General features: G+C 40.9%; 1 protein-coding gene across 5 annotated transcripts in view; it reads left to right on the top strand.

Moving 5' to 3' along the window:
• CRYZL1 (crystallin zeta like 1) overlaps positions 1–12,264 on the top strand; it is a 33,838-nt gene that overhangs the window by 13,164 nt on the left and 8,410 nt on the right. For all 5 annotated transcript variants that reach the window (XR_015168745.1, XM_086413847.1, XM_086413849.1 and 2 more), the window contains exons 5-8: positions 145–189; positions 1,843–1,911; positions 10,471–10,604; positions 11,730–11,841. Coding sequence is in view for 4 of the 5 variants with exons in the window: in XM_086413847.1 (XP_086269973.1) it covers positions 145–189; positions 1,843–1,911; positions 10,471–10,604; positions 11,730–11,841 (360 nt within the window). In the remaining variant the exon portion in view is untranslated. The remainder of the gene's footprint in view (positions 1–144; positions 190–1,842; positions 1,912–10,470; positions 10,605–11,729; positions 11,842–12,264) is intronic.

Genomic DNA, 12,264 nt, shown 5'->3' with positions numbered 1-12,264 from the left:
TTGCAGACTGTCAGAATGTCCTAAAAGTTCTTTACCTTTTCTCTGAGTCAGTGACTTTTATCAATCTATGGCTTTTGAATTTTAATTATTATGTTATATTTAATAACCTCATAATAATGATTATTAATTTTCTCCACATTTTAGTTGGAAGCAAGGTATCATTCTTTCAACCAGATGATGAAGTAGTGGGTAAGTTATAGGTCATAGTCTTATTTCAAGTCGTTTGTCTTACTATTGTCTCCTTTTTCTGTACAATTGCCAATGTTTACTGTGACCTTGCTTCATATACAAGTACTTACCTAAGATTTGGAATTTACTCTCAAGTATCCATTGATGAAGAGAATTGAGAGTTTGATCTCAATAGCAGAACATTTACAACTTTTCAGTATTTGGCTATAATGGGATAGAAAGAGACTTCCCTGGTGGCTCAGATGGTAAAGAATCCGCCTGCAGTGCAGGAAACCTGGGTTTGATCCCTAGGTTGGGACTATCCCCTGGAGGAGGGCATGGCTTCCCACCCCAGTATTCTTGCCTGGAGAATCCCATGGACAGAGGAGCCTGGCGGGCTGCAGTCCATGGTATTGCAAAGAATCGGATACAGCTGAGCAGCTGAGCTCACACAGGATAGAAAGGTGGCGACAGTTGTTGCTGCCCTTGGTGCAGCCCTTCCTGGACAGAAGCTCGGTCTATAATTAGACTGATGACTCCAGAGAAAGGAAGAGTCACAGGCCATCAACATGAAGACTACTGACTGACTTGGCTCTGCAGGTGCTCTTTTGTCCACATCCGAGTAAATTGTATGTAGCTGCTCCCTTACTACCCTCGTAAAACCAAAAATTTGCTGAAGACATTTATTCTTTTTTTTTTAACTCTATGGTTAATACCATTTTGCAAATATATTTCTTTATACTGTGTCCTAGACATTCATACACACAACTATGAAGTAGTTAAGAAGTAGTTTTTGAAGTTGCCATTTCTCTGTATATCATGCTTGAAGCTGTTAAGATAAATGTGTAGGAAAGTTTTCATCAGCTTTTAACAGAATTGCCTTTGATTTGAGCATTTTCTTTGAGAATTTATTATTTCCGTCTTTATTATCTGCCCAGGAGGGTGGGTAAGGGACTTCCCTGGGGGTCCCGTGGATAAGAGCGCACCTTGCAATGCAGGGGACAGCATTCGATCCCTGGTCTGGGAAGGTCCCACATGCCCAGGGGCAGCTGGGCCCAACTGCCGCGACTACCGAACCCTCACTCTAGAGCCCGCAACCGCAACTCCAAAGGCCCATGCACCGCATCTAAAGAGTAGCCCCTACTCACCACAACTAGAGCAAGCCTGCGCACAGCACTGAAGACCAGTGCAGCGATAGATAAATAAAATTTTAAAAAGAAAAAAGAAGTCAGATGACATTGTATTATTCAAGATTCCGTTTGTAAGAGACCAAAAATAAAATCCAACTGGCTCAGGAGAAAATGGGATTTTACTGGAAGCATACTGATGAATCCTGTAGAACCAAGGTTAGCCGTACATCAGGGGTCAGTTTAATGAGGAGCCCAGATGCCACCCCCATCTCTGACTTGGCTCTGTATGTCAGCCATCATCTCTGTCATCACTCAGGTGAAAGAGGAAGAAGAAAAAGAAAGATGTAGTATAGGTATTATAGTGCTCATATCAGAAAATAAACTGTCCACTCTGCTTCTGTATTTCTGAAATCTCTCCTTACTAGTGGTGGAAGCTTCCTCAAAATTCCACTGAGGAAAATGTAGACTAATGCTTACTGGCCTCTCATTAGGAGTGAGTTCACTTTTAGATAGTTGCCCTTATGTTTCTCATTTTAATTTTCAGGAATTCTGCCCCTGGATTCTGAAGACCCTGGACTTTGTGAGGCTGTTCGAGTCCATGAGCATTACTTGGGTATGTGGTTGTGCAGTGTTTTGGAGCTCATAAGTCTTACTTCCCAGGTGTGTGATTTTTATTAACAACACAATTGCTTTGCATCTGCTGTGAGTGTGCCTAGGAAATAGCTATTGGGTGGTCGTCATTTGACTACTTCTAGCTTAAATTTTCAGAGAAGGCAATGGCACCCCACTCCAGTACTCTTGCCTGGAAAATCCATGGATGGAGGAGCTTGGTAGGCTGCAGTCCATGGGGTCTCTAAGAGTCGGACACAACTGAGCGACTTCACTCTGACTTTTCACTTTCATGCATTGGAGAAGGAAATGGCAACCCACTCCAGTGTTCTTGCCTGGAGAATCCCAGGGAAATGGGAGCCTGATGGGCTACCATCTATGGGGTTGCACAGAGTTGGACACAACTGAAGCGACTTAGCAGCAGCAGCAGCAGCAGCAGCTTAAATTTTCGGAGAAGGCCATGGCACCCCACTCCAGTACTCTTGCCTGGAAAATCCATGGACGGAGGAGCTTGGTAGGCTGCAGTCCATGGGGTCGCTAAGAGTCGGACACGACTGAGCGACTTCCCTTTCACTTTTCACGTTCATGCACTGGAGAAGGAAATGGCAACCCACTCCAGTGTTCTTGCCTGGAGAATCCCAGGAACAGGGAAGCTGAGTGGGCTGCCATCTATGGGGTTGCACAGAGTCGGTCACAACTGAAGCAACTTAGCAGCAGCAGCAGCAGATTAAATTTTATATCTCTAAACTTTATTTTGAAACTGAACAGTGTTCCTACCTCTATATTTCCCTTACATTGTTCATGGTAAGAGGTTTGAAAAGCAGTTTCTCCCTTGGCTTTGAAATTATATCACTAATCAGAAGTTTTTACTTTTTTTTCTTTGTTATTAAAATTTTCATATGTATAAAATCTAGACAATACCTGTAGTCTGAGTCAGGAAAGACTCAAAACACTTATTTTTGGTTTCTGTTGTTAATATCCTTTGGCCAATATTCAATTTAACTTAAGTGCTAATTTTAAAATTTTCTTATCAGGTGGCCAAAGTATTGGTTTCAACTTCAGCATCAGTACTCATTGGAAGGAGGAGTCCTCACTGGAAGGACTGATGCTGAAGCTGAAACTCCAGTACTTTGGCCACCTGATGCGAAGAAATGACTCATTGGAAAAGACCCTGATGCTGGCAAAGATTGAAGGTGGGAGGAGAAGGGGATGACAGAGGATGAGATGGTTGGATGGCATCACCAACTCGATGGTCATGAGTTTGAGCAAGCATCGGGAGTTGGTGAAGGACAGGGAGGCCTGGCGTGCTGCAGTCCATGGGGTCAAAAAAATACACAACTGAGCAACTGAACTGAACTGAATTTACTTCTTAAATATTTAAATTAAAGTGAATAAATTATATAGACACACAAAACATGCTGCATCTCCTTAAGAATCAGGGGAAAGCACATTAAAACCACTGCTATGCATCCTTGAGCCTGACAAAGTCATAAAGTTTGACATTCCAAGTGCTGGCAAGGATGAGGAGCCACAGAATCTTTTGAGCACTGGGAGTATAAATTACTAGAAATGCTTTAGAAAAATTATTTGGCCTGATCTAATAGGTGATGATGTATTAACAACTCAAACCTAGTAACTCTGCTGGTACTTTCATGCCTCAGAGAGGCCTGATGTGCACCAGTAGACATGTGCAAGTGTCCATGTAGCAGCATGGTTTGTCACTGGAATAAAAAGAGAAAAAGCGTCAGTGTTCATCACCAGGAAAATGGATAATCAAAGATATTTCTAATTAACTCATCAGCAAAAGTGTATTAAAAAAAAAGTGTATAAATAACAGTCAAACATATCAAGATAGATGAACCTCACAAGCTGTGCTAAGTGAGAAAAGCAAGTTGCAGAAGTATACAACAGTGTGATACCATTTTATTTCTATAAAGTTCAAAACTACAAAATTTAATGAGGCATATCTCATTTAAAGATATGAGGAACATGTAGGGGAAAAGTCATGTGGAAGTTACCTTTGTGGGCGAGGAACGAGGATGTGAACACAGCATATCCACGGCCTCCAATGGGAGTCTTGTTTCTTCTTATGCTAGGATTCATGGTTTCTTCATAACTTACCTATAAGTCATCGTACATTCTTTCGTATTCTTGAACTATTTCATTAAATTTTTTCCTAAGTTCTTTCTTGAATAATATAACTGGTAATCAGACTATGTGGGGCCAATTTGGGACTCTTAAATTTGGATTTTGGACTATTAATAGTAGTAAATTTATATACCTCCTAGCAAGTCTGGTCTTCCACCAAATCAAAAAACTAGGTTCCAAGCAACTCCCTGAAGATGTCTTATTAATCTTGTTGCAGAATATTAAGGATAGAGGTAAAAAATTGAATAAATTCTTCCAGCTCTTTTGTGCTTTCAATTCTCAAGCCATTCTGTCAAACATAAAAAATTTATTTGTTATACAAACATTTCATGCAGCTCAATATAACAACAACAAAAAAAAGCCCAATCAAAAGATGGGCAGATCTAAATATACATTTCTCCAGTGACGACATACAGATAGCCAAAAAGCACATAAAAAGATGCTCAACATTGCTAATTGTTAGAGAAATGTAGATCAAAATTTCAATGAGGTATCACCTCATACCAGTTGGCATGGCCATCATTAAAAAGTCTACAAACAATAAATGCTGGTGACAGTGTAGAGAAAAGGGAACCCTCCTACACTGTTGGTGGGAATATAAGTTAGTAAAACCACTATGGAGAACAATATGGAGGCTCCTTAAAAAACTAAAAATAGAACTACTCTATGATCCAGCAATCCCACTCCTCGGCATATATCCAGTGAAAACCGTAATTCAAAAAGGTGCATGCAACCAATGTACTTTACAGCACTATTTACAATAGCCAGGACATGGAAGCAACCTACGTGTCCATCAACAGAGTAATATCAGTTCAGTTCAGTTCAGTCGCTCAGTCGTGTCCGACCCTTTGCAACCCCATGAATCTCAGCACGCCAGGCCTCCCTGTCCATCACCAACTCCCAGAGTTCACTCAGACTCACATCCATCGAGTCAGTGATGCCATCCAGCCATCTCATCCTCTGTTGTCCCCTTCTCCTCCTGCCCCCAATCCCTCCCAGCATCAGAGTCTTTTCCAATGAGTCAACTCTTCGCATGAGGTAGCCAGAGTACTGGAGTTTCAGCTTTAGCATCATTCCTTCCAAAGAAATCCCAGGGCTGATCTCCTTCAGAATGGACTGGTTGGATCTCCTTGCAGTCCAAGGGACTCTCAAGAGTCTTCTCCAACACCACAGTTCAAAATCATCAATTCTTTGGCGCTCAGGTTTCTTCACAGTCCAACTCTCACATCCATACATGACCACAGGAAAAACCATAGCCTTGACTAGATGGACCTTTGTTGGCAAAGTAATGTCTCTGCTTTTGAATATGCTATCTAGGTTGGTCATAACTTTTCTTCCAAGGAGTAAGCGTCTTTTCATTTCATGGCTGCAGTCACCATCTGCAGTGATTTTGGAGCCCTAGTCTGACACTTTCCACTGTTTCCCCATCTGTTTCCCATGAAGTGATGGGACCAGATGCCATGATCTTCCTCTTCTGAATGTTGAGCTTTAAGCCAACTTTTTCACTCTCCACTTTCACTTTCATCAAGAGGCTTTTGAGTTCCTCTTCACTTTCTGCCATAAGGGTACATATATCTGATGGAATATTACTCAGCCATTAAAACAGCATGAAATAATGCTATTTGTAGCTATGTAGACAGACCTGGAGATTATCATACTAAGTGAAGTAAGTCACACAAAGGAAGACAAATATTATATCACCTATATGTGGAATCTGAAAAAACACACTCACAGACTTAGGAAAAAACTTATGGTTATCAAAGGGGAAAGAAAGGTAGGTGGGTGAAATACATTAGGAGTTTGGGATTGACGTATGCACACTGGTGATGGTGGTTTAGTCGCTACGTCATGTCTGTTGTGACCCCACAGACTGTAGCCCACCAGGCTCCTCTGTCCATGGGATTCTCCAGGCAAGAATACTAGAGTGGGTTGCCATTCCCTTCTCCAGGGGATCTTCCCGACCCAGGAATCAAATGTGGGTCTCCTGCATTGCAGGCAACCAGCTGAGCTGAGGGAAGTCCATCATACATGCACACTACTACATATAAAATAGATGATCAAGAGAGACCTACTGTATAGTAAAGGGAGCTTTATTTAGTATTCTCTGGTGACCTACCTGGGAGAAGAATCTGAACAAGAATGGGTATGTTTATGTTTATAATTGAATTCTTTTCTGTACACCTGAAACTAGCACAATGTTTGAGTCAAATATACTCCAATATAAAATAAAAATTAAATTAAAAAAATTGGCACACATTTTCAGCATTATTTCTTGGACTTGTAGAAAGAATTGAAATGATAATTACAAAGAATTATAATACTGTTATTATTGATCCATATATGGCTCTCTATTATTAATTTTCTTAGTTTTTATAACACAATAAGTACTTGTGGACCACCTAATACAAAAGCAAGGATCTCAACATTAAACCACATCTAACCATGTAATTTTAAAGCCTCTGCAATTTTAAATGTAGTTTTATTAGTTAGCATTATTTTGATCTGATAAAACTTCTAAAATGTATTTTTAATTGGAGGATAATTGCTTTACAGTGTTGTGCTGGTCTCTATACCTGTGAATCAGCCACAGATATACATGTTTCCCCTCCCTCTTGAACCTCCCAGCCCCTCGTCCAGGTTGTCGCAGAGTGCTGGGCTGAGCTCCCTGTTGCACAGCAACTTCCCTTCAGTCGACTGCCGTACATAACAATGGCGTGCATGTCAGCGCTGCTCTGTACATTGGCCCCACCCTTTCCTTCCCCCTCTGTCCACAAGTCTGTTCTCTGTGTCTGCGTCTGTGTCCCTGCCCTGCCATTTTTTAAGCACTAAATTTTTTATTTCTTAATGAAAGTATAGGTAGTACCAATTCTTATGATGGAAGATAATCTCAAAAATATAAGCAAGTTCTACATAGACTGAACATGCACTGTTAGAGTAGATGGGCTTTAGAGTCAGACTTTCAAACTTGGACTCCCCTGGTGGCTCAGACAGTAAAGTGTCTGCCTACAATGCGGGAGACCCGGGTTTTATCCCTGGGTCGGGAAGATCTCCTGGAGAAGGAAATGGCAACCCACTCCAGTGTTCTTGCCTGGAAAATCCCATGGATGGAGGAGCCTGGTAGGCTATGGTCCATGGGGTTGCAAAGAGTCTGGATATGACTGAGCGACTTCCCCTTCTTTCTTTCTTTCTTTCAAACTTGTGGCATCAGACAAATTATTACCCTGAACGCCATTTGATAATCAGGAAAATTGGGGAAATTGCTGTCTCAAATTTATAAGGATTAAAGTACTGTGTGAGATATCCCCTGGTGCTTAGTATATTTTACTGTTTTAATGCCTTGCTGTCTGTCTGAACGTTTTCATTGTGTGCTTGGATGCTTTACGTCCCCACTAGATGGCACTGGTTGGCCAGTTTAATTCTAACTGTCCAACCCATCTGAATCTTTTGCCTTAAGAGGAAAAATACTTAGGGTAAACACTATTGAAAGTGTTATACACTTGATATCAGGTAAAATTAGAAAGGATTACCTATACTGTGAAAAAATCACATTAAGTATACACATTCATAAAAACAAAATATTAAATAATTAAACATATTAAGGAACAGCTTTGTTGCTAAGTCACTTCAGTCATGTCCAACTCTGTGTGACCCCATAGATGGCAGCCCACCAGACTCCCCCCGTCCCTGGGATCCTCCAGGCAAGAACACTGGAGTGGGTTGCCATTTCCTTCTCCAATGCATGAAAACGAAAAGTGAAAGTGAAGTCGCTCAGTCGTGTTCAACTTAGTGACCCCATGGACTGCAGCCTACCAGGCTCCTCCATCCATGGGATTTTCCAGAATGGTCAGAAAATATAGAGCTAATGTGGCTTAAACTATATTAGCAGTTTACGTTTTGTTTCAAGTGCAGTAGAAAACCATTGATGAATTTTAAAGAAGTGTGAGGATGTTATTTATGTTTTTAAAAGATCATTCTGACACTGCTGCATTTCAAAAACACCACTAAAGAGATTGAAAAGAGATGCCATAAAGTTGAAAATAATATTTATAACACATGAGCAAGCAAATGACTTACCTAAAATATACTACGAATTCCTGCAAATAAAGAAGAAAAAAGACAACAACAATAGAAAAATTGGTAAAACACCTGAACAGTCACTTCACAAAAGGAATTCTAGGGCTTCCCTGGTGGCTCAGTAGTAAAGAATTCACCTGCCAGTTCAGGGGACACGGGTTCAATCCTTGTTCCGGGAAGATCTCACATGCCAAGGAGCAACTAAGCCCAGATGGAAAACTATTGAGCTTGTGCTCTAGGGCCCAGGAACCACAACTACTGAGCCCATGTGCTGCGACTACTGAAGCTCGAGTGCCCTAGAGCCCGTACTCAGCCACGGGAGAGGCCATCGCAGTGAGGAGCCCACTGGCCGCAACTAGAGAGAACCCGAAGACCCAGCACAACCAAGAATAAATAATAAAGAAATAATTTTTTTTAAAAAAAGGAATTCTGTATGGCCCGCAAACATGGAAAGGTGCTCAACTACATTAGTAGGTGGGGGAAAGCAAATTAAAATCACAGTAAGAAACCATGACACACCCATATGATGGGCAAAAATGTGTAACACCAGGGTAGACAAGGATGTTCAAAGCAGCAGCTTTGTGAGAGTCAATTCATAAGCCACTGTGGAAGTGTTCAGTGATGTCAAAGGCAGAGTTCCATTCCTCAGTAAACACCCTGTAGAACACCTGTGTATCAGCACAGGAGTACTTTTATACATGAGCACTCTTAGTTAAGAATGCTTAACTCCCGAAAAGTTAAGAATACCTAACTACCAAAAACTGGGGGAAAACAGAAATGTTCCTTAACTGGAGAGTGGATAACCCATTCATTCTATTAAATTAGATGTTGCCATAAGACATCAAAAATGAAAAGCATGATAGCCTAGTGGCATTTCCCCAGCTCAGTGGTAAAGAATTTGCCTGCAGTGCAGGAGATGTAGGTTCTATCCCTGGGTCAGGAAGATCCCCTGAAGAAGGAAATGGCAACCCACTCCAGTATTCTTGGCTGGAAAATCCCATGAACAGCGGAGCCTGGCTGGCTACAGTCCATACCGTCCAAAGAGTTGGACACAACTGAAGCAACTTAGCATGCGTAGCCACAAGTACCAAAGAAGGATGTCTTAAAAAATGATAAGCAAAAAAAGAAGATAGAAATAAATGTGTATAAAAAAAAAAAAAAAGAAGTGTGTATAGTACAGTTCCATTTAGATAAAGTTCATAAACAGGCAAAACAAAATTATGTTGTTAGGAATGTATATGCCGAGTTGATGGCTTTTGATCAATTGATCAGTAAAGAATTAATGCTTTTGAACTGTGGTGCTGGACTACAAAGAGATCAAACCAGCCAATCCTAAAGGAAGTCAACCCTGAATATTCATTGGAAGGACTGATGCTGAAGCTGAAGCTCCTATACTTTGACCACCTGAAGCAAAGAGCCAGCTCACTGGAAAAGACCCTGCCTGATGCTGGAAAAGATTGAGGGCAGGAGGAGAAGGGAGCAACAGAGGGTGAGATGGTTGGATAGCATCACTGACTCGATGGACATGAGTCTGCATAAGCTCTGGGAGTTGGTGATGGACAGGGAAGCCTGGTGTGCTGCAGTCCATGGGGTCACAAAGTCAGACACAGCTTGGCGACTGAACAACAACTTGCGTTTGTTAAACTAGAATGGTTGTGACCTCTGATGTCAGTTATAGCTCAGTTTTTTAAAAATGCCTTTGGTGGGAGAGGCGAGGCTGTCAACATGAGGGCTGTGTTCTCTTCTTCAATCAGAATGGTAGTTACTCGTGTACTTGCTCTATGTTTATTCATCCAGCTATACTTTGTTTCATGTTCTTTTCTGCATGTTTTACTTCAACCATAAAACATTTTTAAAAATGCACACTGATTCCTGCATTCACAGGGGAGTGTGCATGGGCAAAAATGGCAGCAGAGAAAGCATGCTGCTGCTGCTAAGTCGCTTCAGTCGTGTCCGACTCTGTGCGACCCCATGGACTGCAGCCCACCAGGCTTCTCCATCCCTGGGATTCTCCAGGCAAGAACACTGGAGTGGGTTGCCATTTCCTTCTCCAATGCATGAAAGTGGAAAGTGAAAGTGAAGTCGCTCAGTCATGTCTGACTCTTAGCGACCCCATGGACTGCAGCCCACCAGGCTCCTCCGTCCATGGGATTTTCCGGGCAACAGTACTGGAGTGGGGTGCCATTGCCTTCTCCCAGAGAAAGCATAGTGGAGGTGAAAGATCCTGGAGTAGAGGCTTGGACCAGGGCCGTGGTGGCAGCGGAGATGGACGCAAACAGATCCAGGAGGCAGGTCTAATGGGCTTTGCTAACAGATTGTTTCCTCTTGTTCTTTGTGATAGTTCACAAACCAGAAAAAGTCACGTGGACAGAAGCTGCTGGAACCATCCGGGATGGATTACGAGTCTATACAGCCCTGCATTATCTTTCTCATCTCTCACCTGGAAAATCCGTGCTGATAATGGACGGAGCAAGTGTAGGTATTAATAGTTTTGTTAAAAAACAGACCATCATATCAATGTATGGCAAAAACCACTACAATACTGTAAAGTAATTAGCCTCCAGTTAAAATAAATAAATTTTTTTTAAAAAAGACCAAAATAGGATACTTAGGAAATTGAGAAATGGGCCATCCACTTACTAATACAATGTATTGCCAGTTAACTGATTCACTGATTTCCTATACCAAACTCCCATTTTCTAAAATAAGCAGCTTTTATCAATAGATGATAAAAGTGTTTAGTTTCCTACTGCTTTGAATCTGCTATTACTTTAAAAAAGCAGACAAGCCATTTTTATTCATGCCTGTTACACAAAACTTGAAATAGCTCCTAAAATCTTTGAAGCTAGACCCCAGGTCTCCCTGCCTATTTTGTATCATATCTCTCATATTTACACTTATGTGATTAAGGTGCTTCATTTATAGATATATCACACAAGATCAAAACTGTACTAATTTAAACATGTTATATATATGTAGTTATATATAAACATCATGTTTATACATGATAAACATCAAAATATAAAGACACTAAAAGATTACATAAAAATCTAAAAATGTTAGATTTTATATCTGACTGTTGATGAAAATGATTTTTCTTTGGAAAAAAAAAAAAAAGCAGTCTTCGTTGGCTTCAGCCCTGTGTCCAACATCAAGGTAGTAGTTATTTCCCTGAACTAACTTACAGGTCAGCAAAAGAATGGAACTTTTGAAGTGCTTTTATTTTCAAAGAGAGGTTGCTGGACTTGTATATGTACCATTTAATTAGCTTAGTACATTATGCTGACAAGGCCCTTAATGGTGCATTTTTCTCTTTCCAAGGTCGTGTTCTGAATTCGACCTGCCTCCATCCTTGAGGTTATGTGCTACAGTCAGACTAGCTGGGAGCCTGTAGCACACAGAGCTTTTCCTTGAGGCAGTCTATCAGAGTTTCCCTTTCTAATAAGCTTGTCCTATTTTTTCTTTGTATCAGACAAGATTTTAAAATATACTGAAGTAGCACTAAACTGTTACTCTTTATTAAAAAAACAACCTAGTAGATGAATTAGACACAGCCTCCGCCCTCTCTCTTGTAACCCCATTGTGTATTCCCCCACACAGGCACTTGGTACAATAGCCATTCAGTTAGCACACCACAGAGGAGCCAAAGTGATTTCAACAGCCTGCAGCCTTGAAGACAAGCAGTTTCTTGAAAGATTTAGGCCTCCTATAGGTGAGTAATAGTACTCAACACAGACTTGAATACATAAAATTTTGAAGAGATATCATATCACCTTGAAAACTCTATTTGTAAAACAAACTGCAAAATGCCAAATGCGTGTCATTTTTAAAATGCACTTAGTTCCTGTGCTAAGTCCAAGGTTACTTAAGTTTACATTGTAATTATTTGGGTTTTTCTGTTGTTGTTTTCTTTTGGCCACACAGTGTGGCACATGGGATCTTGGTTCCCCAGGGAGAGGACCCATGCCCCTCTGCTGTGCAAGCACTAGACCCCTAGCAAAGTCCCAATTACTTTTCAGAGTTTTTTCTTCTTTGCCCCATTATCAACTTAGTCAAGTTTGAATTAGGTGAACTTTGACACAGTTCAGAAACACCTGATACCTCTTTAATTTTTTTAGTCAATAAGTCATATTTT

The sequence above is a fragment of the Bos grunniens genome, chromosome 1 (assembly GCF_055505025.1).
Source record: "Bos grunniens cultivar Pamir isolate PY7600 chromosome 1, Bosgru_T2T1.0, whole genome shotgun sequence".
In the NCBI taxonomy this organism is placed as follows: domain Eukaryota; kingdom Metazoa; phylum Chordata; class Mammalia; order Artiodactyla; family Bovidae; genus Bos; species Bos grunniens.
Note: the sequence above shows the minus strand (reverse complement) of the source record. Positions and strands in the feature narration are given on the sequence as shown.